Source organism: Taudactylus pleione, unplaced genomic scaffold (assembly GCF_031769625.1).
Source record: "Taudactylus pleione unplaced genomic scaffold, aTauple2 ptg000179l, whole genome shotgun sequence".
Lineage (NCBI taxonomy): Eukaryota > Metazoa > Chordata > Amphibia > Anura > Myobatrachidae > Taudactylus > Taudactylus pleione.
In genome coordinates, this window is record NW_028284581.1 from 25,103,628 (window position 1) to 25,131,204 (window position 27,577).

Here is a 27,577-nt window from a genome sequence, read left to right on the forward strand (position 1 = left end):
TATACCAATGCGTCTAGTGATATGGATGGCTAAAACAATAAACATCTTGTTGAGCGCTGTTCACATTTTCCATTTCTAAACTATTTTCTGACTAAGCTTACATTAATACCTAGATAATGAAATTGCCTCTGCCCTAGTAATGTCAGGTTCTCTTTAACTGCTATTTACCGCAATCTAACACCTTGTGCACACATTTTTGGGGCACTGTTTGTCATAATGTGAACTGGGGACATTATAGTGTGGAATAATGTGAATTAGACCACTTAGGGGGCATAAAATAAAACAAGGGCATTACTATGAGGTACCAAATGTGCAACTGCTTTAGAGAGGCATCTCTCTAAAAATATTGGGGGTAGAAGCCCTTTCAAAATGTTATGGGGACCACAATCTTTTAATTACACCCCTAGCATTCACCCCAGTGGAAGCTCATGATGATGTGATTTGCTGCTGTCAGGAATGTGAAACCCCCTTGTTCTGAGCAAGATAGAGGATCCCTTGCACAGACATTTCCAGCATCAGGCCCAGGATGGAATGAAGAATCATGGGAAGTGGAGGTTAGTACATTCTTATTTTACCAACCTAATCTAACTCCCACCAAAACCAAATCTTTACTTTTGGGTAATGTTTAACGTTCAAATCTGCCCAGATTGTTTTTATCTGTCCCACAGACCTTGAGAGATAGATCATCCTATGAACTTTATGTTGTTATATAAACTGTATATAATATACTTTTTCCCTCATTGGGTTTACAGAAGGACATCTATCAGTACAGGCTGAGCACGTTGCAACCAATCATACGCCACCATCTACAAAAGTAAATGCTCCCACCTACAGTTTTGCCAGTTTCTGCTTGACTATTGTTAGCAATTGATCTATGTAAATACCTGTAAAGAGCAGCATGTTACTCCTTAGTACAGCTAGTCCTAGTTCATGTTCTTCCTCATCTTTATTCAAGCACCCTGCACCAATCACAACCCTTGCTGTACCTCTTTCCTGCCTGGGGTGTCACTCTATGCTCTGGTGCTTCTAGCACACTTTGGTTTGTGTCTCAGCAGTTTGTTACATCAGCAGAGTGTGCTAGAAACACCAGAACAGTGACAGACACCCCAGGCAGGAAAAAGGAGCTGCAAAGTTTGGGTCTGGTGCAGGGTGCTAGAATGAAGATAGAGATAGATAGAGATAGATAGATAGATAGATAGATAGATAGATAGATAGATAGATATCTCTCACACACACAAAAAGGAATTCTGAAAAATAATTCATTTATCACTGCTGTTTTTACTTGAGATAGGAAAAACATAAAAAGCACATATATACAAAATGTAATTTCCTAGTGTGACTTGTGCGTTTACAATAGAATTAACTTTTTTTTCCCCCGTCTTCTTTTCTGAGAGTTGACTTGAATGGGCCATTAATGCAACTTAGACACCTCATACAGGTACGCTCCCAGCAGCTTGATGCCCTGAATGTAATTGTACCTAGAAAATAAAAGAACATTAATTTTACACTGTACATTTGTTGTCCCAAGCAAACATTGTAAGTTTCCCCTTCAAGTGCATAAAAGGCAGACTACGTATAGGTTGTCAGACCAGCACAAATTCAAACAGTGTTACAGATCTATTTCTCTTACATGTCCACATCTATGCCCTACACTTGTACCATATAAATGTAAGCCAGGTCATTGTTACAAGCATACAAACAATAAATAGTTTATGTAGATCTAATATGTCACCCCCCCGCCCCCTTCCTATGTAATGTGTTTGTGCCTTTCCTTGGTGAACTACAGTCCTAGCTGGCTCTTGCCAGGACATGCTGGTAACAGGGCCAGCTTGTGGTTCTCAAGTGTATCATCTTGACCTGGCAGCCAGGCCATGCTGGGACTTTTAGTTCTCCATTGACAAAGGGTCTTAAAATCTATTTTTATTACTATTACCCCCATATCCATCAGGCATAGGATAAAGTCCTGGTGCTAGATGCACCAAGGCTTTTTATACCCAGGAGGGGAGTAAGGGGGTTGCCAGCTCATTTTTGTTTGCTGGCCTGACCCCCCTGGGGAACCAGTCCTGGTGTGCTGGTCTGATGCTGGCAGGAATCAAGGTGGGAGGACCACTACACTGAGTACCCCCCCTCTATGGTTCCATCAACCTAGGCTGGCAAAACACATTGCTGATTATCCTGAAATTAGGGGGGGGACAACGACAACAATTTTTCCTAGGATTTTGGGGTATCCAATACTAGGCTGAAAGTGCCATTGCTCTTTAAAATGTGGGGAGGCTACGTATTTATTTTTAGTCTGTTCTTTATATGTAGAAGTAGGTAGACAGTGTCCGCCGCTTTATGGGACATCAGAAAATGGTTCAGTTGGAGAGCTAAGTTGTGAATTGGCTTGTCTGATGAAAAAGCTGGATAGTGTATGGAGTCACACTTCATGATAGTTTAGCTGGTTAAATAATCATTCAGTGGGTTAGTTGGATGAAAAGTCTGCTGCTTTTCTAGGTCACAAGTTTAATTACTTTGGAAATCAAATATATGCTTAGACCTAAATAGTATAAGAAAGGCAATAGGATGCACTTTACAGATAGAAAGGTAAAACAAAACCAAACATAAGCTCCTGATTTATAATATTTTGTGTATATTATTCATATTGCATTAAAAATAATCCCAATAAATTCATGGAGGCAATTATTACCGGTTCAGTTTCTCATTTTGCGAGTGTGCCCCATCATCTGAAGAGCCCACAGGCAGTAGCATGACATTCTTGCCAGTGGCCTCCTGGAAGGTGAGAGTCACAGGGATGCTTCCACCCTCTCTGGTTAAATCAGGTTCAACATTAAAAACTGCAGAGAAGAGAAGTATGTAGTCAAACAGATGAGTATAGGTCACAAGTATAGGGGATGAGGTGAGTTATGGCGCAATAAATCTGTCAGAACAATCCTATTCCTTAAGATCCTGCCCAAACAGGTTGAAAACAAAACATACAATAAAATATCAGGAAAGAATCAAAGGCGATACAGATATAAAACAGTTAAAAAGGATATCCTTGTTAATGCCTTGGAGTTCTCATTCATGAGAGAAAGGACTTATGATGACAGCCTTGGGGATATTACAAACGGTCTGATGTTGGACTATTTTGGTTTGATCAATTTGTTTTATTTTTATCTTTAACGATTTATATCTGTATTGCCTTTGATCCTTTCCTGATATTTTATTAGATGAGTATATTGAAACTCATGTGTTGAAAACAGAGCAATTATAAAAATCCAAAATACAGAGCCCATGAAACATAGAATACATGCATCTGTGTCATTGGATGTCTGTGGAACTTGGTAGTTTCTCCTTCCTGCTAACGCGATACCATCATGACTGTAGGCATCATATTGCAGTTAAAGTAAAATTATACCATAAAACTAGATAGGTCAAATGTGTGGCGGATTTATGGGAATAGTTATGATATATAGAAGGAGGAGGAGATACCAGCTGTCAGTACACTGACAGCTGCATACCGATGGTTCAAATCCCGACAGAGGAACGATAAGTAATGTTCCCCTGTCCTATTTACCCCCTAACCCTCCTTTTTTGTACCCTCATACTAACCATCCCTAACGGTAAGTGCCTAAACCTAACCCCCCCCCCCTTAGTGCTTAACCCTAACCTTCCCCCCCACAGTGGTACCTGAACCTAACCCCCCCCCCGTATGGAACCTAACCCTAACTAACCTCCCCCTTCCCGCAGCCTAACTCAAAGTTCCGCTGGGGTGCCTCATGGAACTCTGATATTAGGTTCTATATAAAACATGGTCAAACACTGTGCCAGCCTCATGTTACTCCTTTGCATTAAAAGAAAATAAAATGTGACCACATTTAAAAAACACTATACTGTCAGAGCGCATTAGTATACAGTACTTTGCTTTAGAAATTGCAATAGATTTCCTATTTCTAAACTTACTATGAGAGATCCCAACTAATGTCCATCTCAGTGCTGCCTATATGCTTGTGGCTCCTGGCACTCTGCATCACTGATAGGCTGGTAGTGTGGTCCTGTGCTTTGATATCACATCTCCACACTGCCAGCCTGCTGCTGACAGAGGAGCAGCAACATCACAGTACAAGGTAAAATGTTTGCAGGGTGAGCGTGAGTGAATTCAAATAAACATCCACCCCTCTTCCCCATGGTCAGCCAACGAGGAAGGGGGTGGATTTCATTTAAATCCCTGGAGCAACTGGCACTCAGTGTGGGAGCACTGCTGGGGAAATTGGAGACATGCAATGTTAGACATAATATCACTCATTCAGTGTCTTAGGGGCCATTAAAATGTTAGTGCTCTAGGCAACTGCCTTAGTCATCTTAAAATTATCATTGGCCATGCTCAATGGATTAGTTAGTATGTAGATGGTAGAATACCCTGTGGCTCCAACCCTTATGTTTTCTTACCAGTTTTCATGGCTTTCCTTCCAGCAAGGTAATGAGGATGGTTGAAGTCAGACACCCAAGGCTTTCCTCCATGACCCATTGTCACTTTAAACTTGTTAGGACTATCCAAAGACTTAAATTGCTTTGTTAAGTAATCTTCCACCTTAAATATAAGAAACGCAGTATATGTAGATTTAAAAACAATATACACAGTACCATTGCAATGGCACAGAAAGGATTAAATTATCCTAGAACCTAAAAACAAACAGCAATTTAAAAAATGTAGCTTTATTATACTAACAGGGAAAATGCATTCAAATGCTGATACACACTGGCCGATCAATTAATCGGCCAATATATCGTGCCCTGCAGACATATATCGGTCCATCGGCAAGTGTGTACGGGCGATCAGCCGATCGCCCGTATACAGGGGTGCCGAGAGGGGGTGGGGGAGCCGGGGGTCTGGCACCACTCCCCATCCCTCTTAGGTCGCAGCAGCCCAGCACACGCTGCTGTGTGCTGGGCTCTTAAACGCAACATGGGCCATACATGGTGCAATATGCACCGTGCGACGGGTGATCAGACATCTCGGGGCGGTCCCCACAGACGAAGCGAGCGGGTGGCCGACCGCCCGATATGCCAGCCCCCCTCCCCCACAGCGCTGCCTGGGATTGTATATCGCATCCCCAGATCGACTGAACCTGCAGTAAGATCTGGGGGGGCGATGTAAGACTCCCTAGGTGCGCGCGCTGTCTGGTATCATGCCCATATACGGTACAATATAGCAGCCAAATCGTACCAATCCGTCGGATCGACTGTTTTATCACACCGTGTATGGGCACCTTGAGATACTAAATAATCGATCATTGTAAATTAAAAATATAGTACTTAAGTTTAAATTTATTTTTTTTAAATGAACAATTGGGTTGCCACATGGTACATGGTACATGGTACTCATTTGCATCAATAAAAAATTAACAATTATCCACATTTGAATACACTATACTATCAGAATGCATTAATATACTTTGCTGTAGAAATTGCAATAGATATTCTATTTATAAACTTACTACTGAAAGATAGCAACTACCCGCCAAACAGTCAATAATGAGGGATCAGGAAATTTAAAAATAATTGAAAATTCGTATTTAAAATGCTTTCTCCTGCTGATATACTTACTACAGATGTCCTTACTAGAATGGCTGGGAGGGTCCTTACTGCAGCTCTACTGGAGAACAATTCTAGCCATCGCCAATCTGGTCTATAGACCAGAAGAGCACATTGTCAGCTTTTGGACTGTGCTTAAATTCCTCTCAAAAACATTTACAAGTAAAATTTTTAGAAAGCCACCATGTCTTTGAAAAACCATTTGCAAGCTCATAGTATTGCACAGCCAAATGGTCTTGGGCCAGCTGCTCAGAAGGCTTTCTTGATGTAATGGTAGTGAAACAGCTGTATAGGGGGGGGGGGGGGGGGGGGCGTTCACAGTCAAAATGCAGAGAATAATCTTTGCAAATCACAAGATGGCAGCACATAGACAAAACCATCTGGGTGATCGCTTAACAAATGGCGGGCAACACTCTATAAAACCAGCCAGTCCATGTTTTATCATGAACAAAATCACAAAAAGAGCCCCAGGCAGTCTGGTTACAGTCATTTTGCATACCCCTGATACCCCAATCAGATCAATTTTAGTTTGAATTTTGAAGGAATTGGCAAAGTGATTGTTTAGGGCCCATTTGCCTGCCACCTTGGCCTAAAATTAATGAACATAAAGTGCTGTGTGTGCTGCTAGCATCAGGAATTAAATATTCACTTTCCTTGTGAATTTAACTAAAAATAGTTTACTCGTTACCATTGGGGATGAACATTCCTACCTGTTTCTTCACTTCCTCTGGATCCATATCTGGCACTAATCTTATGGAGAATTTGCCTATGACTTTTCTAGGGATAACCGTTTTGGCTCCACCAGCAGAGAAGGCTCCCTCGATGCCATGAAGAGAAAGAGATGGGTATCTCCACCTGTGCATCAGTATTTGATCCTGTAAAGCAGAAAAGGATATACAGGGATTGAATCATGCACAGATATCGCTAACGTGCTTCATCACTGTAGCGGCTCAGTACCTTTGTGCTATGTAGGAGTTTGCTGGCGTCGATGTCTTTTGCAAAGTCCTCAAGATCAAAGTCAATTGCATCATAAATCGCTTTCTCATCATTTGCAAGTGGGGCCACAGCCTCGTTTATTCCAGGAATGAGGATTTTTCCTTTTTTGTTTAATAAACTGCCTTGGGGAACAAGCAAAAATAAACAAATCGCAATTTATCATACAAAACAAGACATTATCAGAACAAAATATTGTGTGTATATTCTAAAGCTTCATTTACACACATGGATGGAGCATTTTTGTGGGCTGAAAGGAAATACTACATACATCCCCACATCCCTAGTATAGAACATGCCTAAGCAGCTTGTAACTGTGCACCAACCCTCCTAGAGAACACTACAGATGTGTCCTTGATCATCTGGTCTCAATACACCATGCAGCATGATATGCCTGGCGTGAGTGAGCAGCCATCTAAGTCGCAATGCGATGTGACTATGACGCATCAGGAGACTGTGCTGATTAATTGGACATGTGACACTTGTATATCGGTGTACAAGCTAGACTGTAAACAGAACTTTGTTTGGAAAAAAGCTGTGGCTGCTGAATCGTAGCACTTTGCATGCTGATTGAGAGACTTAAGCTGGGTACACACTGACATATACATTGGCCGATCAATTGCCTGTCGGGCAGTGTGTACCTGCGATATGTTGGAGAACGCCGGCGTTCACCGACATATCGCATTGGTTGTGCTTTACAGCTGATGGACAGATATGTCGGCAGACCACCCGTACACACACAGCGGCAGTCACGAGGAGGTGGGCGGGACACGCCCCCCTCGCCCGCCGGGACACACCCCCTGGTCGCCAGGACCTGCGGGCAGGCACAGATGATTGTTGTTCAGTGTGTACGAACCACCATCATCTGCAGACACAGTATATCTGTATAGAGTGTACCGACCTTTAGACGCACATATACAAGTGTTGCATATCAAATTAATCAGCACAGTCTCCTGGTGCGTCCTAGTCGCATCATATTACGATTGAGGCCCATTTTCATCAAAGAAAGACACCTGACGCTAGCAGAGTCTCATGAGACCAGGCGCACCAAGAGGGGCTGTTTATGAGACTGCAGCAAAGATGAGTAAGGACACATCTGTACTTCCCAGTGAAATCAGCATGTGTGAGTGTAGCCTATTGGTGCATCTGCCTCCACTGTATAGAGCTGCTAAACAATATTTAGATGTTCAGTGTCCCAACAGGACCAATAAATCCATAGCATAATAGCCTATTTCAGTAGTTGTATTGCATGCTTACCCATTAGAGAAATTAGATCAGTCATTGCCTCATGAACAGAACCTCCATATACACCTGAGTGAAGATCTTTGCTGCTGCATTCAACCTAAAAAGAGCAGACTCGTTTATGAACTGTGCCATACACAGATAAATAAGATAATCCAATGCCTCCCATCATTCAGGACACTAACACCATAATGGTTATCCTGCAATGTGACTGTATTGGAGCGCTTTCTGATCCCCAGGTTTTTGCCAGTATTGAGCATTATGCAATAGAGCATTATGCAATAGAAAGACTCCTGGTTTTTCCCCCCTCAGTTCAGTTATTGAGCATACCCCAAGTGTGCAGCTACTTTCTTGTCATTCCCTCATGGACATATCCAATCTGCTGGGCAGCATAGCAGATGAAGATATACATCTTGCTGGTCGTTTTAGACAACAATCATCCGCCAAACAAGCTGTACAACCTGACGATAACATCAGGTTGAGCATGTTAGGGGATGATTGATGTGCCTACACTGAGCGACTGCTCGTTCAGTGTAGGCACATCACAGACTGACAAACGACTGCACCATTACAATGTCATAATCGTGCAGTCGTTTGAGGTCTTCTAGTGGATGCGTGCCTTACAGCTGTTTCTGTGAGCCAAATGCAGTACGGAGCAGACTATTTGTTAGTCACAGTACACTAATTCAGCCTGACTGAAACTGAAGGGAATTTCCTTATTCAGGCAATATTAGGCGATCTACAGATTCATTATACACCCTTGTGGTAATGGTTTCTGTAAAACACCCCTATCCTACAGAAGGGACACTGTACTGTAATGAACTTATAATTCTGACTTTTAAGCGTTTTTTCATTTTGTGTTTTAGCTGCTGACAACATGGAAACAAACATTTCTTTTTTCAGTAATGCTGGGTACATACTGGCAGATATATTGGCCGATCAATAGATTGGCCAGTATATCTTGCATGCTTCGGCCAGTGTCTACCAGCGATATGTCGGTGAACGACATAATTCACAGACATATTGCGTCTGCAAGTGCTGCACAGCCGATGCCCAATATATCTGCAGATATACTGGGGCATCGTGCTGCGCTCGTACACTTGTTGCAGAGGTGCGGGGAGGGGGTGTGACATGTCCCCTGGCCAGGAAGACCCACGGCCAGATGAGTGTTGTTCCATGTGTATGAACAGCCATCATCTGCAGATAGATCTGTTAGGCATGTACCCAGCATAAGCCGCAAAGCACTTAGGAGTCTTTCTACTATTGAAACGGTCTAAACTGGATTTGATAGCATCTAGGATCGTGCAGACTAGTTTTATTTGGATTTCTTTTTCATCAATTATAAATGAAGAAAGATGTATCCTGATTCTACAGCATTGTGGATTTTTTTTTATAAAATAAAGAACAGCAACACTCGGTACCTCCATGAAAAAATAGCAGATACCACGTAATCCGTAGGTGATGCAAGGCTTGTTTTTCCCAAGCCAGTAGTTGTCAGAAATGCAAACGTAGTCCACATCCTTGAAAAATGTATCTTTTTTGGCAAAAATCAAATCGTCCAGGCCTTCTGACCCAGACTCCTCCATTCCCTCAAAGCAGAACTTTAGGTTGACAGGAAGATCCTTGAAATAACAGAGAAAGTCATTACGATATTGCACATTTTTTAAGTCAACACTCTTATACTTGCACCAATTCAACCTACTGTAGCTTTCCTCCTCTGGCAGGAGCAGGTAGGCATTGGAAGCACTCAGAAGAATGGGTTTGGTTGGCAGACGTGTGCGCCGATAGGAGTCTATGGTTAGGTATGGGTTATTAAAAAGAAAACAAGAAGGGTGGTCGGGGGTCTGGCTGAACTTGAAACACATAAGCACCACTGAGAAGATAGACACTAATGAACAGCAGGAGGACTGTGTCTAGTATGAGGGATGCTTAGATTTGAAGAAGTTTAAGGCTATTTCTTAGCTTAATGCTAAGCTAGAGACAAACAGCGATTTGTAATTAGCCCAATGTTGCCGGTCCTATAACACTTATGGTTTAGACTACCCATTCAGTGGCCCCAAGTTGTTTCATTACTGATAATAAAGAAGATTCACAAGACGACTTTAAGGGGCATTTTCAATTGGCCGTGAGGTTTTGCTCACCAAAAGTTATGTGGACTTTGCAAGCAATTTTGTATTACCGTGGGTATACGGGCATCTGATACCCGCTGTATCCAATGAGAAAAAAAAAATTGGTTCCAGGGGGTTATTTTAGCGGCAAAATCCCAAGGGGGGAGAAGAAAAAAAGCGAAAAAAAAAACAAAACCTCACATGTTGCGAATGCTCCAGTCTCTACTGACTGCACAGCACACTGAGGACACACACACTCTCTCTTTCTCTCTCTGCAGACGTCAGTGGGAAGACTTCAGCATGCTGGAGGAGGACAGTGCTGCCTGAAGGTGAGTAATTATTGGCCTAGTTAATCTAATAGTTTACTTTCAATTGTTTAATCAGTCATTGGAGGCTGAGAGGGATTGCCGCAGGGGTACAGAAACAAGTCCTGACAATTTTTCATCAAAATAAGGATTTGAGGAAAATTAGACCTGCTCTGAAGGCACCCCAAAAAAAACCTGCACCCAATTGAATACCAAAAATATCGCACCTGATGGTGCTATTTTTCGTAAACTCGCACCTAATTGAATATGCCCCTTAGTGAAGCTAAGAAAATACAGGTCACAGAGAAATAATGATTCGCCAAATGCAGAGTTGAGTCTGCCTAGAATTTATAAACACCATTTGAAGAAATCTAGACCTTCCATGTGTTATTCTAGTGACTACCTGCATTCATGACGTGATAAGTAACCACATCACATGGAGGTATTGGTTACGGCCAGATATCATTCACATCCAGTAGATATGACCTTTGGTAAGCACAATTCAATGTTGTGCGAATTTAGTTGAAAACAGACCAGCTGGATTGTAATGTGTGATGGCCTTTATGATAAGGGGCACTGTCTAGTACTGGCCACAGGGTTGGGTATGAAATCCCGACAGTCGGGATGCCGCTGGTCAGAATACAGACAGGGTCATCCCGACAGTCAGAATCCCGACACCCATAAGGACAGAAGGCAAGACTAACATTTACCCCTCCCCGATGCCTAAACCTAACCTTCCGCTCCCTACACCTAACTCTCCCCCTAATGCCCAGCTCTCCCCCTAACAATTCTGGTGCCGGGATTCAGACGCTGTCGGTATTTTTCGCCCGTCGGCATCCCGCACACCGGGATGCTGACTACATCCCCTGGCCACATATGCTGTGATAGGACACAAATGACCCAAAATAGTATTCATAATCCAGATATTTACAGTAATAACAAATACATTTGATACATGTTAAACACCTATAAATCAAGCCAGGAGAAGACTCTGTTAGCCTGCATGTGCAGTCATACTGTGACTGTCTAGTAGAGAGAGAGTGTAACCAAAATTGTACCCCAACTGTCCTAATTTTGGTTGGAGAATCCCAACTCGCAGAAATCAAAAAGGCCAGAATTTAAACAAAAGCAGGCAAGGTTGTGTCCCAATAGTAGGTATCCTTAACCAGATCAAAGGCAGGGATTATTGTACCCTGAATTTGCATGTCTAAATTATAGGAACTAATGGTGGGTACACACTATACAGATATATCTGCAGATGATGATTGTTCGTACACACTGAACAACGCTCATCTGTCTGCCTGGAGGTCCCGGGAACCAGGGGGCATGTCCCGCCCCCCCTCCTCGCGGCTGCCGCTGTGTTTGTATGGGCTGTCTGCTGACCGTCCGTACACACCTGCCGATGGGCAGATATGTCTGCAGACATATCTGCCCATTGGCTGTGCAGCACAGCCAATGCAATATGTCGGTGAACGTCAGCGTTCACTGACATATCGCGGGTACACACTGCCCGACGGGCAGCAGATACACTGGCCATCAATTGATCGGCCAATGTATCTGTCAGTGTGTACCCAGCTTAGGGAACATTGATCCTATTGCTTGATTAGAGCAACCAGTGTATCCTTTCCACCTAATTGTTTGTAATGGCACATATTATATGTCTTCTGATGTAAAATCGCAAACTGCATTACACAACTGTTTACCTGCTTGGTTTGCTGATATGCTTCAATGGCGTTAAGCCATGCAAGAACAGGACCTTTGTCATCTGTTGAGCCTCTCCCATACATTTTACCTAAACAAAGACAGGTCAATGATTACGTTAATTCAGTAACTCAAAATTACATAACTGCAAAAGTAATAACGGCATAATAGACTAGTTAAGCTTTTATCTTAGAGATACGTATTTTGAAGTGTCAGCATATTACGCAGTACAAAAAGGTACTGATCAACTAAATTGCTCACAAGAATTGTCTGTGTGTGTAAAATTGCTAGATCGACAGCTTTTGTTGTCTACTTGAGTAAAGATTTCCTAGGCCAAATTACTTGGCAATGCTTGCAACAATTTGTGTAACACCATAATCACAAATGGTTTGGATTTTCATCCAGCAAAATGATAAACAAGATCGGCAGATAATCCCTTTCAGTGCACCGGAGCCACAGGGTCTGTACATTTTACTCTTCCATGCAACATGCAGGGATGAATTTCTGATTAACTGGGAAAGGGGGGCGAGGAGGGGAGCGGTTAAACCACCACACAGTACAAAAAATTGTCCAACGTTATTTTAGATTTTTTTGATAACTTATAGAGTGCACATGGGCACTCCGGGCCAGATTCTGATGTGGACGGTACTGCACAGCTGCAAGGAAGCGCCAGTGCAATACTGTCCAACTAAAATGCAGATGCAGCAGGAGGTGTCTGTAGGAATGGATACCTCCTACATGCATCTGCGATCAGAGTGCAGCGTCTGTAGATGCTGCTGTGAATCACTATCTAACCCTCGGCCAGTCTGCGTAAGCTGAAGCTTACTCAGCCTGGACGTCAGAACTCGGCCAGGTCCAGGACGTCTGCGTTCGATGACACAGACCCTGGGTACATAAACATCAGGTTTTCATTGTACAATGGTCCTGGTCTCCGCCCCCAAAGCTGCAGCATGTCAATCATGCTGCGGCTAAAGGGGGACTGCAAGTGATCTCACACACAGGACCTGTTCTGCACATGCGCAGACTCACAACAATCGGATATGTATGCAGGGACGGTGCTACCATTAGGCAACCGCCTAGGGGCGCCGGCCACTGGAGGGCGCCACTGAGTCCACAAAAATAAAAACGAATGGCGTAATTCATGGCTGAGTGGCATATTATGAATTTGCGGCAGTGTTATGGTACATTATGATTTTGGCGCTCTGCTGTGTGTAATATTATTTATAGTAGGGATGTGCAGGCTCGGATAGGTTAGAGTTTGCACGTTGAGTTCGGATTTTTCCCTCCAAAAAAACGGAACTCAGAAAGAGGCTAAACGTCATCTTACATGGACGATCATCATCATTCCTGGACTTTTGTCCAGGAATGATGATGTTTGTCCATGTAAGATGACGTTTAGCCTCTTTCTGAGTTCCGTTTTTTTGGAGGGAAAAATCCGAACTCAACGTGCAAACTCTAACCTATCCGAGCCTGCACATCCCTAATTTATAGTATAGTATGAATTTGAGACACTGCTGTGTGGCATGTTATTTAACTTAGGAGATTGATGCATGGCATATTATGAATTGGAGGGAGCAGAGGCAGTTAGAGAAATGTTGTCTAGGGTGCCTGGAAACTTGCACCGGCCCTGTATGTATGGAAACCATCGGGTTTACACACATCTGAATCAGGCCCTCAGTCAGGAATGAATATACAGGTTTCTGTCCAAGGAGCAATAAATGGAAAAGAAAATATCTTTCTGAACTTACAGTGCAAAGATCTACAGTCTATGAAGAGGCATATCTGTTAATCAGTAAGCTAAGGAACCTGCTACTTTGTAGTATCTCAAGATAAAAGTTATATAGTTTCATTAGTTCATTGACCATGGCCAGATATCAAAGTGCAGATTATATAGCTAGCATTTAGTCCTGCCGTAAATAGTTTACTTTACTAGAAAGGACCAGATTAATGAGCGCAATCATCTAACACAGGGGTGGGGAACCTTTTTTCTGCAGATGGATAGATGGACAGATAGATATATCTCATCATTTGCGGGCGGGTGGAGGCCACGTCCCCTCCATCGGACATCACACTGGGGTGGGGGCCATAATCTCAAGTGATTACAGCAATGCCCCGAGTATCCTGAAGATGCTCCGGGGAGCTGTAAGGGCAGCAGTGTGACAGGGGTGTTGGCTATTGACAGAAAAACAGAAGTCATTTACAGGAAAAAAAAAAAAAACACAAGTCACAGTCTGAACATGTACAGTACAACAGATTTCCTAAGCCCCAGTAGTAGTCCCCCCTATGCAATGCCCCCACCCCATACAGTGCCCCTAGTAGCGGTCAGCCTCCCCATACAGTGCGCCCAGTAGCGGCCCCCCTGTACAGTGCCCCTAATAGCGCCTACCCCTATACAATGCCCCCAGTAGCGGCCACCATCCCCATACAGTGCCCCCAGTAGCGTCCACCATCCCCATACAGTGCCCCCAGTAGCGGCCCTCCCAATACAGTGCCCCCAGTAGCGCCTACCCCTATACAATGCCCCCAGTAGCGGCCACCATCTCCATACAGTGCCCCCAGTAGCACCCCCCTATGCTCTACAAGTCCACGTGCCCCCTAACACACACAAAAAATAAAAGAAGGAAGAGCAATCTGATCCCCGCTCCTGCCGGCAACCGCCGCTGTCAAGTCCTCCGGGCCCGCTCTCACTCTGCATTATGGGATGGGAGAGACGTCATGACGTCTCTTTCCCATCACCTGCTGCGGGGGGAGCCAGGAGGCGGAGCTCATGAGTGAGCTCCAGCCAGCTCCCTCCGTTCACGACGCAACAGCCAATGAGAGTCTGTCTGACTCTCTGGCTGCTATAACAAACACACAGCCACGCTGACGGCTGTGTGTTTGTAAACTGTGTAGGGCAGACTGCTCTCACAGCTATGGGCCCCTGCACCACAGCGGGCCGCGGTGCAGTGCACCGGCTGCACCATCGCTAGTTCCCCCCTGATCCAGTACCCGCCTCTGCCTCCTCAACCATGCAGGACTATCAGCGGAGGCAGCTATGCGATGGGGGTAGGGGTGCTATTGGCCATGGGTCCTTGGGCAACCGCCCATTTAGCCTATAGGTAGAGATGGCAGTGCAGGACCCCACACAGCTCTCGTTTTCCTCGTCACCCAGCAGGTGCCCAGGTGTAATCATTACTCACAGTCACATTTTAAAAGTTCCAGAGGTGGAGCTAATTATTTCACTTGTGATTCTGTGAGGAGACCTGGAAAACATGCACTGTTTGGGGTCCTGAGGACAGAGTTTGAGAACCTCTGATTTAGAAGATCACTATGGCATTTAAGATAGAAGCACCAGGAAGCCTTTACTCTTTTAGCCACAAGACAGCTGAAATGATATCATTATAATATGGATGGTCAGCATTTACTGCTGACTAGTGCCAAACAGTTCCCTGTATTTGAAATGTTACACAAGTAATCCAATACGTATACAAATAAAAAAAAATAAAAAAAAGCCCATAAAATACATCACACAATAAACTTGCAACACATGTATAAGTCTGTTACATTACCTGTGATGTATAAAATAACCACCATCAACGACTCCCCAATAAACGCAAATTACTGTCGCACGTCTCCCAACTATCTGCCAGTTAGCGTCACCATTACAGGAGATTGCAATAGGTGAGAAGCACCTTATCTAATAAAGGGGCATTTTACATTTCTATACCAAAAAAAACCCATCCTGACATAGGAATGCTGTTTGCACAGATCATGTCCTAGTTGTCTTTGTAGAAGTAAAAGGAGATTCCAAAACGGACCCTTGCTACAATGTAATGACGTCATTACCTACCAAGATTTTCTCTAACCCATCCCACTGTCTCCACCTTCCTGCCCAACTTGAATGTGCTGGCAGTGGTATAATACTAACAAGAAAACTGACTATTTCTGCACAATGGAAACCTGTACAGTAATACGGCTCTGCACGTCTTGTCCTGATCTTATTAAACAGAACTCAATATCCTTACTGATATACTAATACTATGTAACTAAAATTAGATCTTATAATGATGCCCCAGCAAATGACGGTAGACTCTTCTGTTCATATTATGACAATATGGGACGAGTTTTGTTACAAGCGGCAGAAACTGAATACTTGAGCAAATGAAACTGAATACCAAGTTTCCCTTTGTAGGTCATTACACAATCATTCTGAAAAGAGCTCTTCTACTTTTGTTTTGGAAACATATGCACACAACCATATTTGTAGGGAGGAGTAGATCCAGCTAGAACCTTAACAAAACCATGTTGCTCTGAGGGGTAGGGGTGGGGGGGTGGGTGGGATTAAAGTGTGCAGCCTAATTTATGGCTTAAGTCAGAGATGTATATTAACATCAGGTTTACATACATTACTAATGTTTTTAGATGTGCAGATCAGGGGCTGCCATGTAGCTTGCAGTGCCCCAAACACCAGAGCATGACTGACAATCTGCTGGCACTTGGGTGCTGCAACAGGCAGCGGTACAGAAGACGTGGGCATGTTGTCCATGTTTTCTGGGAATGCTGTGTCCTTCGCCGACCTCAGCAGTACGAATTTCATGGCCATTCTGAGTAACCTGGGGTTTACACAGATGACGGATGTTTTACGTAGATGATCAGATGCTGCAGCGGATCAGAGAAGCCGTCAGAAGGCATCTAATACACAGGATGCCTCCAGTGGTATTAGCATATTATGGCCTTTGTACACAGCGGCTATGTGATCAGTATCAATCCCTGATTGAGGCCCTTAGACGCTAATACCCCTTTTACACCAAAATCCCCAGGTCTGACCCGGGATTTGGAACACGTTTCCAACCCGGATCAGACCCGGGGCAAACCCCTTTTACACTGCGGCGCCGACCCGTGCTATGCCCGAGTCGGCACCGTTCACACCTGGCCCGGGTCAGAACTGACCCGGCTGCCTGGCGACGGTGAGCAGCACTTTTCCCCTCCCTCCCCCCTCCGCGACCTACTTACCTTATCCTGCAGCGGTCCGGAGGCAGTGAGACCGGGTGGGGTGCGCTGCTTCGTGCCGCTCAGCCAGGCGCTGCTTGCAGTGGCCGCTTGGAGATGATGTCATCTCCAAGCGCCACTGAAGCCGGCCAATCAGGCAGCATGCGGCGCGACCCGGGTCATCGTAGCCGGCCCGCGCAGTTTACATTGCAGGGTGACACGGGAATAACCCGCGCTCAACCCTGCAATGGAGCAGGGTCGGATCCCTGGGTCGATCCGTTCACACCGACGAAATTCCCGGGATTATGCACGTTCACGTGCATCAACCCGGGATATTTCAGTCGGTGTAAAAGGGGTATAAGGCTGTACATCCTAGCTCAATTGTTAATCTTAGTTATATTATAATTAAAGCTGCCCAGTATGTGTATGCTACATGCAACAGCAGGCAATACTTCTCTCTGCAAAAACAAAAATAAACTTGGCGATTGCATTCAGACTTGGTTTGTCCAGGTGGAAATGTAAACACCTTGAGGCTGACGGATGTAGATTACAAATACAAAATAAGAGATACGAGTGAAATACTCCCCCATCCCACACACAGACAAAAATAACGCATTTCACGCAGTATGGTGAGCTGGCCATAACTCAGGGTGCGTCCAGCTCTGCAAAAGTGGCACACATGCCAGGACTACGTCATGCCAGGATAAAACAATAGTATATGCATTTATTATACACACACACACACTTCAGAACAATATTGCAGTGTCATATACATGTGTGTCTGGACAGGGTTAATAATAAATACTAAGTCATAATTACCATGTACAATCCCATTAAATATAGAAACAAATACAAAATACAATAATTAATTTAAGTAGAGCATAGCAGCCACTCTAATAATTTATATTGCATCAGTGAGAGGAATCAAGATACACCAATCAAAATAGTTTGCCAATAGTCATCATCATTAGTACATGTATTTGCATCAGGTTTGAGCACCTGTAAGTAATATGCTTCCTGAAAGGGGCATACGAGCGTGCGTTGTGGTATGGGTATACCGTATCGTAGTAGAAAATGCGCTTACTATATTCTGCCTATGTTTGTACATCCTTACTCTCCCCTATTCACCATCTCTAAGCGTAAGAAGCCCCAAGAGCAGATGGAGACCAAATCTACAGATGGAAGCTTACATCCAACTGTACATAAATCCCTTTAGCTGGATATGCTCCTAACTCTAGATGATGAGAATATGCTCACGTCATTGCACGAAGATGCCAGAATATTCCTAACAATTATCTGTAAGAATTTCCTGAAGAAAAGACTTAATTTTTAAACAAATGGTCCAACTTGTGGGTGTGGGTGGGGTCAAAAACACAACAGCAATCTCTGCAGCTATCGCTACCCTCAATGGTGTATTAATTCCCATTGCGAAAAGCAAATAAAATGTGGTTCAGTCAACAGTATTCATTACCCCACAGTACCAGAACGGATTACTGTAATTCTATTGTTCTATGGGATAATGCTGTTTGCATATGAAAACCTTCACTTATTTATATACTTTTGTAGCATAATATACCCTTGCTTGATGCTCTGATCTAAACAATAAATCCATAATTCTAGTTGAATCCACAAGCTCTAGCTCTTGGTGCAAAAAATATTTGAGAATTGATATTAATATGCTAAAAAATCTCATGCTTACCATCTCGCTCTTCCAAGACAAAGGGTTCGCTGTCCCAACCATCCTCCAGGGCTGCTGGCTGCACATCCAGATGCCCATAAACACAAACAGTCTTCTTACCAGGATCGGAACCCAATTTGCCCAAAATAATGGGAGGAAGAGGGATTTCTGAGCCATCTGGGAGCTACAAGTGTAATCACATCACAGTCATGCAAAGGTTATATTCAGCGTTATATTATTAAGATCTACACAGTGAATTTCAGCAAGCTTTGCCTAAATTATCCACTATAAACAGTTCACATGTGATGCATATATTCTCCTATTTTGCTTAGCTTTAGCCACAATAGTATACAAGTATGTGCAGTTGGGCGATATTTTTTGTACCGAGCGTGTTTCTGGGTCATGTGTCTCAATGGTTTACCGATGACGGTATTAGTGGATATTTGGACACATGGTCAGTGACAGTCAGTGTGACTTAATGGAAGGTATCGGGGGTGGCTAGTCAGATGTGGGCACGTCGCAAGCATTTTGTTGGAGTGTCGAGCCAGCGATTGCATCTTTGTAGCTTCACTGGCTCCGGCGGCATACTTCCAACAGACGTTCTGAGCAAGCATAGGGTTCCTCAGAAGATTGATGGTGCGCCTTTGTACGCGAGTGGCAGATTAGGGATGCAGTTGGCGGGCATCTCTGTACAAAGTACAGTGGCTGCAACCGTAGCACGACTACTCAGTACTGCTACGTACAAAGTCACAGCCGTAACAGGATTAGCATCCACCTCTGAATCAGTCCCTCAGTGAAATATAAAGTTAGATGGTCAACTTTCTTTAAATGATTCTCTAATAATCTATTTCATCATGACTGCAGGAAAATAAATGGTGAAGACAGTAGACTACCAAAACCCACCCTCAACCCTATGTCTGCCCTGTAGCACCGTGGTAACAATCACTGGATTATACAGCACAGAGACTTAACTAAATTAATGTCAGCTGTAGACTATACAGGTGTGTATGTAGGTCATGGGATTGTGGCACTAGATGGCAGTGTACGTGGAGGTGTAGATATTTCAATTTCTGGTCTTGTCCTAACACTTGTGGATAGGAGACATTTTGCACCTTCCACTGCAGAGAGCAGACAGTAGGTGTACAACTTTAATTCTACGGGATGGACCATATAGGTACAAAACCAGTGCAATTCATAAGATCCAGAAACATTATCTAGATTTACAGGACAAATATGCAAATGGTTATAGAGAAATCTAGAACAAAGAGCAGGTTGGTCAAAGATGCCTCAAAAGGATTTTTGCACCTTCAAATTCTGTTTAAGATTTATTTTTGTCCAAATAATTTTTAGGCCTATTGTCCAGGGGGGCTCCAAAATTATAGTTACTATGCTGCCTAAGAGGTCAAAACATCTATCAAATTCTCCACTCTTATCTGGAGAATTGTATATAATTAGTAAAATTACATACAACACTTATTTAGGGAGAGATTCTGTGAAGCACAGGGTGCAGCAAGTCCACAATTAGTACAAATAACTTCAAATGTTTTCTTATAACAGTACTCCAAAGTTTTAACCCAATTTATTACACTGGTCAACCCCATCCAATACTCCAATTTGCTAACACAAATAAAAATCCACTTTGCTGCCTCAAGACGTTAACCAGAAGTCACCTTTTGATTTCCAATGTCCACCAACTCGGCAGTGCCACCCAATCGCTCAATCTCCTTTGCAGCCACTTCCATCATCCTCTTGATTTCATCTCTTTTCTCTGGCCAGGCTGATACACTTTGGATGGCGACCCATTCTGCCAGTCTCTGAGATATGGGAACAGTACACACATTGGTATCAAAACAAACTAGCAAAAACAGCCAAGAGCAAGTCACGTTATAGCAAATAGTGACACGTAGTCCAATAGTCTTACTTATTTTTAAAACCATAATTTGTTTATAACTACACAATATGAAGTTCAATTAAATAAAAATAAATAAATAATAAAAAAAAAAAAACACCTTTCAAGCCAAGAGGAAACATATCTATGTTAATGTTTTTTGGGATTTTTTAAAATATAAACGCACTCAGCTACACTTTGTTTTTCACCCGGGTACTGGACTGTCTAATTGGTGACCTTAAGATGGTATGTGCCCCCCTTTCCAGAATCCTCTCAGTACAGTGCATCTCAAAGCAAAATAACTTCTTTCCACAGGGAGCTGCAAGGTTTGATTTAGTAGTAGTAGTGCCAGGGCTTTTCCATGGGACCTGAGGGGGTATTCATGAAAGCTTGGAGAGATAAAATTGTAAGAGAAAGTACCAGCCAATTTGCTCCCAAATGTCACTTTACAGCTGCGTTTGAAAAATGACAGGAGCCAACTAGTTGGTGCTTCATCTTTTACAATTGTATCTCTCTCCAAGCTTTGATGAATACCCTTAGTCATAAAAGTGGATTAAAAGTTCCAAACTGCAATTTGACTGCTGCAGAGAAGTTGCACACTCTCGGCTACCGCAAATTGCCATTTTTAATTCGATTGCGCAAGTGTCTAATTCATGTATTTATGTGATGTATGCGAGTTTCATGAAACAAACTCGCATATGCAAACTCACACCTAATAGAATTGAGCCCTTAGAAGAAGTCTGGCGACATTTATTGTCACAGAGGTGACAATTGGTACCTCAGTCAATTTGATTTAACCACCTGTGCTCAACCATGGAGATCTCTAAAACTTGAGCCGTTGGGGAGCCTTGAGGACTAAGGGGCATATGGGTACTTGTGTACTTTATGGACTCATTGCAGAGAGAACCGAGCCCGAAGCATGGCGAGCGCAGTGAGCCCGCGAGGGGTCAACTTTCTTCTTTAGGTGGGGACAACTTTCGGTACTTGTGTACATAAAGTACACAAGTACCATTTAAAAAATTCATTGGGTTCTCTCTGCAATGAGTCCGTAAAGTACACAAGTACCCATATGCCCCTTAGTCCTCAAGGCTCCACAACGGCTCAAGTTTTAGAGATATCCATGGTTGAGCACAGGTGGTTAAATCAAATTGACTGAGGTACCAATTGTCACCTGGATATCTGTAAAACCTGGACGGTTGGGGAGCCTTGAGGACCGTGTTTGGGAACCTCTGCTCTATGTGCATGAAATATGTAAGCTCTGGTCAGGAATACAAGCAGATTTCATCAAGGGAATGGAATATAATCAGTTTATATAATTAGCTAATAAACACTGTGCAAAACATTATTGGATGTTCTCCAAAAAGGTAACGAATGCTGAGCATACACTATAATTATCTGTCAGATATCTGTCCAATCTGTCTGGTGGGAAGGAAAATCTGGTCCGTTTTCTAGTGTTTGGGAGCACATTTCTATTGTTATTGGCTCCCGTACATTACCAGGTTTTCATTCCAAGCAGCCAGATATCTGACAGATAATTGCATATTGTATGCCCAGCATAAGAAGTATTCAAAGTGAAACAAATTGCAGATCACCAGCTGTGAAACTACGTGCTGTTCCAGGTATCCATTCCCTATACTCAGCAAGCATCAATTGCGCAAGACCCGAATATAGTCTTGGAGCATCTGCTGCTCAAGGGGCGTTTGGAATTAATGTATACTATGTCTATACTATGTCCCTTTCAGCACTCCATCCTTACAGACTGCAGACTCACTACAACAGGTCTATCATGTTACATAACCAGAGACAATTGTATAATGATAATGGAACAGTATAAGAAACGAAGGAAATCATGCTGTATGTTTACCTTAACATAGAGATCCTGGTTGTTGTCTATATGCTGGAAGACGGGAGTGAGCACGGACATGGTGACTCCCGGTGCTGTATGTGTGTAGCTGTGTGATGTAAGAGGTCTGAGAGAGAACACTGCTGGCCTGTCTGTATATCACAGTAACAAGTTCTGACTCACTGCGTGGAGGCTCCGCCCACAACCGGCATAGATCACATGACCAGGGAGTCAGCTGACTCTCCATCCTGTACTGGCCTGGGTCTGCCCATACTCTCTTCATTCAGTCCTGTCAGCAAATGTGTGTATCACTCACATGACATGACCTGCTGCTTGCACAATACATATACTGACTGCTACAAGTGAGTACATGACCTGCTGCTTAAACAATATAACAATGACTGCTACAATGTGTCCGTTGTATTAGTTACATACATCAAAGCCACAGGTAATAGATGAGTGTAACGCAGTCATTACCTAGTAACAATAATCTATAGAGTTTTCACACATTCACGATTTAGAAACAGGCAAAACACTGTTCCCCCTTTTTAGTGCTGCACTAGAGAACTGAGGGCCTGATTCAGCGATGTCTTGCTCGCAGACAGCCCCCATTTAGGGGCATGTCTGGCCACTATTCCCAGTTTCCTGTGTTGACCCCATTTTCCAGGAGGGACAAGGCCAGGTTCTGCGTCGGTGGATGCAGATTTTGTTGCCTCGCAGCTGCCAGGACCTAGCCACTGGCTGCGGTAAGCTTCAGCTACTGCAGCTTGGCCAAAGGTGCAACCATCGGTTGTGATGGTGATCTGCGCTGGGATCACAGATGCAGCAAGGATTTGTTTGTTTCCTACAGACACCTCCTGCTGCATTTGCTTTTGAAATGGACGGAATTACACATCCGCTTGTGTGCGTCTCCGCAATTCCAGCCGTCTCTGAATGATTCCTTCCAGACTCTAAAAATAGCAGCTGGATAACTTAACATGTTTGATCAATCTCAAAATGTCCTCAGCTAATTAGAGCTACATGTGCTACATATCATGGTACTAGGCTCTTTTATTGCTTTTATTTTCATGAGGACTTTGTGATAAAGATTTAATTGGCGCATTTACTTTTAAAATAAAATATTATCTTTACAGAATGTGTAAGAAGTTTAATGGACATTACGTATGAGTTGACCTGATAAGCAGACTGAGACTCAGGGTGTGTTCTTGAGACTCAGGGTGTTGTCCTCTGATGCCTGTGCCTAGAAATAAGTCTAAGCAGTTAATAGTGCTAACAGGAATCTCAAAATGTTCTGAAATTATAATACTGGAGCTCTCAGATCCTTGTGTTTGTGCCTATTCAATCACTTACATATATATAGATTTTTTTATTATGTGTCAAAGGTCTATCTCAGTGGTTTCCAAACTGTGTGCTTGCCGCAGCGCTGTCATCGGGCGCCGTGGCTGGAGGGAAGCTGCTATCATTTTTTTTTTTCAGTGCATTGCTATTGGAGTCTGGAGGTGGGGCGGCAGTTAGATGCCATTGCACCTCAACACAGGCAGCGGGCTGGGCTGCCTATGTTAATGCTGCGGGCGGAGGAGCTAATGGAACGGCTGCGACGCTGGAGCTCTGTAGTAAAGATAAGAAAAATTGGCTCCTGTGGAAACTATAGGAGGGGGGGGGATGGATAGCTATGTGTAGGACTGGTACTGTCTGTATACTAACTATAGGGAGGAGGCCTGCATAGGGATCTATAGGGGGTGGGGTGGTGGTGGGGAAACGGATAGCTATTAGTGGCACTGGTACTGTCTGTATACTTAATATAGGGAGGGGGCTCGCATAGAGAACTATGGGGGGGCTTGCAATGCTGCAATGATAAGCATTGAGGGAGGGGGCTGTACAGGGAGACACATGGAGGGGGCTTGCAAAGGGAGAAAGGGGGACATTGCAAATGGATACACATGGAGGGGGCTACAAAGGAAAGACATGGAGGGTACTACAAAGGAGACACATGGAGAGGGGCAATGGGGGAGAAACGGACAGGGCAATAGGAGAGAGACAGAGGTGGAAATACAAACAAAGTAATAAGTATTTCTGTCCTGTCCTAAATACTAATTACGTCATTTTGACCCAACTACTTGGGTCAAAAAGGGACCGCTCGGTAATTAATTCGGCTTAGGGGTGCCTTGAAAATATCAAGGAGACCCTAAGGGTGCCTTTAACGTTAACCACTGGTCTATCTCTTTGGTTGACCCATCATATTTAGGCAACATTAAAACAAATAAAACCATGCTAAAAGCATTTTCAATCCTACTACAAAGCACAAAATATATAATGCATTATAGGGGGGTATTCAATATTGTCCGTGCTGGACTTTTCGCTCCACCTCGGAGGTTTTACGGGGATAAAGTATCGGGCACACACCCGTTTTATCCCCGTATTCAATTTGAAAGCTGCGAAAACGGGACCCGGCGGAAAAAATTCAGGAATTTTCAGGAAAGCATCAAGGGACTCCCTAATGATGTCCTGACATAGGGGATCATTATGGGTACCCCTGTTTTGGCCTGCGGAAGGTAAGTATGGTTTTTCCAAATGGATGCTTTCCCAAAATTTTTCCAATGCTTACTTTTCCGCCGGGTCCCATTTTCGCAGCTTTCAAATTGAATACGGGGATAAAGCGGGCGCACGCCCGATACTTTATCCCCATAAAACCACCGATGTGGAGCGAAAAGTTCAGCACGGACTTTTCATTCCAATATTGAATACCCCCCATAGTGTTAAAGAGTATAGTATTGAAACCACGTCATTTGGTTCCAAGAGTTGTGGAAAAGTTGGGGTTGTGCAAGTGCTATGTTTGTAAGATAAAATAGTTTATGAAATGTAATGAGAAGCAGTTTAATAAGGTTAGGTCCTATTTATTGTTAGTGTATCAGTAGGTGACTGCTACACTGCTAACTTTCTTGTCTGCTACTTGTGAGTGTTTTTTTTATAAGATACATTTTATTGAAAGGATGAGACACAATACATAGACCTACATAAAGGTCAAAATAAAAAAAAAGATAAAACAGGAAGGATACATGGAAAAGCAACAAATTGTCAGATACATGTATTGACAAACCATAAAATGAGAATCCATAAATCTGTAGTCTCAACCAATTTTTAAATAAAATCTAGAAATAAAAAAAAAAGAAAGAATAATATTTAGAATAGAAAAAGGAGAATCAAGAGTAGAAATGAAGGGAAAAAGGAGGCGGACGGGGAGATGAGGACTCAGCTGAACTACCGGCACAGGAGTGGCCAAGCATACGAGTCAAAGAGGTCCTGTCCAATTTAGAAAAATCAAGAAAAAGTAGGAGGGACCTGGAAATGAGATGTCCAGGGCTCCCATATTTTAGAAAAACTGTTAGATGAACTCTGAAGAATACTGGTAATTTGTTCCATGGAGTGAATTTGCCAGATTTTAGCTGAGACCTCTTCAATGAATGAGATTTCAGTTTTCTTTCAAGCCAATGCAATGTGACACCTGGCTGCCAGCACCATGTGGCAAAATAACTTATGATGATGGTGGGATGCCTCAGGGACACAAAAAAAATACTTGGGATTAAAAGGGACAGAGTTGCCTAAAATGGAGCTGGCGAGGGCACAAATTTCTTTCAGAAGGTAACCAGCTTTGGACAACTCCACCATATGTGCAAAACGTCCCTGTATCGATCCCACAACACCAACGCAGCCTAGAGATCTTGGGGTGTAATTTATCCTAGAAGGGACATAGTAGCACCTATAAAACAATTTATAGGCATTTTCTTTTATCTGAACACAAATAGAGCTAGAGGACACACTGGAATAAATGTCCTCTCAGTCTGCACTGTCTAAGGTTTCCCCTAAGTCAACTTCCCAAGCTCTCTCATGATGGTTTATATCCTCGGTGCACAGAGGCATTAGTTCTGGGTACAACTGAGAGATAAACCCCTTGGTGGATGCCCCCCCAGAAGCTAAGGATGCAACTCTAGTGAGGGATCTATTAGAAAGTCGTGAAGCTATAGTAGAGTGAAAGAGTCAAATTCGTAAATATTGGTAAAAGGATTTGTGAGGGATAGAGAGTTTGGTATGAATACTGGAGAATGTAGGAAAGGATGAATTCTGGGTAATATCATTCAACAATACAATTCCGCTATTTTGCCAACATGTAAAAGCAGCAGGATTGCAACCCTTATTAAAATCAGGATTATTGAACAATGGGATCAGGGGACTAGGATGAGGAGCAATTTTATGCCACTGATTTGCCAAGTCCCAAATATCTAAGGTATGGGAGATAATGGGATGATGTAAGACTGCTTTGGGACGGGCCAATCTGGGGAGCCACAACAAGGAGGAAATGGAATACAGTTTCAGAGCATTTGATTCAATTGCTACCTACACCCTCTCAGCTTTGGGTCTACTCCACAGAAGGCACTGTGCTATCCTCGCCACCGTATAATAGGATTTAAAGTTTGGAAACCCAAGGCCATCGCTAGATGTGTGTCTCTGCAGCACCTCCCTTCTCACCCTCGAGCATTTTTTAGACAAAATAATTTGGGATGTAATATACTGTGAATGTTTAAAAACATAAGGAGGTACTGTTATTGAAAGGGTTTGAAATAAATATAACAGTCTGGGTAGTAGTTTTATTTTAATGGCGTTGATTCTACCAATCCAAGAAATATAACAGCCTACCCAGCTCTCCAAATCTTTCTTAAATTGTGCTAGCAGTTTTGGGTAGTTAGCCTGGAAGAGCTGATGATAGTTCCTGGTGATAGCTATGTAATCTGTCGTCTATTCCATTGGAAGGGGTATGAGTTTCTAACACAAGTTTGGCTTCCTGGGGAATATACAGTAAAAACCGAGGACTTCGGTTTTCTGCGTATTGATTTTGCAACCAGAGAGGGCGCCGTATTCCTCCATCCTCGAAAGAGGTGAGGGAGGGAGTGAACTGGACATCATCTGCATAGAGCGCTATTTTATGTTCGGTATTCTAGCTTTTTCAAAACATTGGCCGATCTGCGTGAGAGTATAACATTTAGCCTACCCCTAAGAGCATTAATCCGAGCGAGCAAAGAAGGTGAGGGGTGGAGTTTGTGTTGAGACAAAAGCTGGGAAATTTAACTCTCCAGAGAAGAGATTTAGTTTTGGGCCTTCCTCCTGAGGTATGAGGATTTACTAATAAGCCTACCCCTAATAGTGGCTTTGTGGGCCTCCCAAATCACTTCCTGTGAGATCTCATCAGATTAGTTAATCTCAAAATATTCAGAATTGGCA

At 43.3% G+C, this 27,577-nt stretch overlaps 1 protein-coding gene across 1 annotated transcript; it reads right to left on the reverse strand.

Annotated features, from left to right (window-relative positions):
• Window positions 1-1,258: 1,258 nt before the first annotated feature.
• CNDP2 (carnosine dipeptidase 2) lies at window positions 1,259-22,514 on the reverse strand. The gene is made up of 11 exons (XM_088475924.1): window positions 22,325-22,514; window positions 20,243-20,386; window positions 18,594-18,756; window positions 11,929-12,017; window positions 9,234-9,434; window positions 7,828-7,912; window positions 6,535-6,695; window positions 6,288-6,452; window positions 4,432-4,573; window positions 2,690-2,837; window positions 1,259-1,478 (listed from the first exon to the last, which is right to left on the reverse strand). The coding sequence occupies exons 1-11, from the start codon at window positions 22,382-22,384 to the stop codon at window positions 1,412-1,414; spliced, it is 1,425 nt and encodes a 474-aa protein (XP_088332050.1). The 5' UTR covers window positions 22,385-22,514; the 3' UTR covers window positions 1,259-1,411.
• Window positions 22,515-27,577: the final 5,063 nt, after the last annotated feature.

Excerpts from the sequence above, each read along its gene's own strand:
- CNDP2 (XM_088475924.1), bottom strand. The coding sequence starts at position 22,384 with ATGTCCGTGCTCACTCCCGTCTTCCAGCATATAGACAACAACCAGGAT. Across the intron at positions 20,387-22,324 it reads ACCAGGATCTCTATGTTAAG|AGACTGGCAGAATGGGTCGC; the intron begins GTAAACATACAG and ends CCCATATCTCAG. Across the intron at positions 1,479-2,689 it reads CAAAATGAGAAACTGAACCG|GTACAATTACATTCAGGGCA; the intron begins GTAATAATTGCC and ends TTTATTTTCTAG.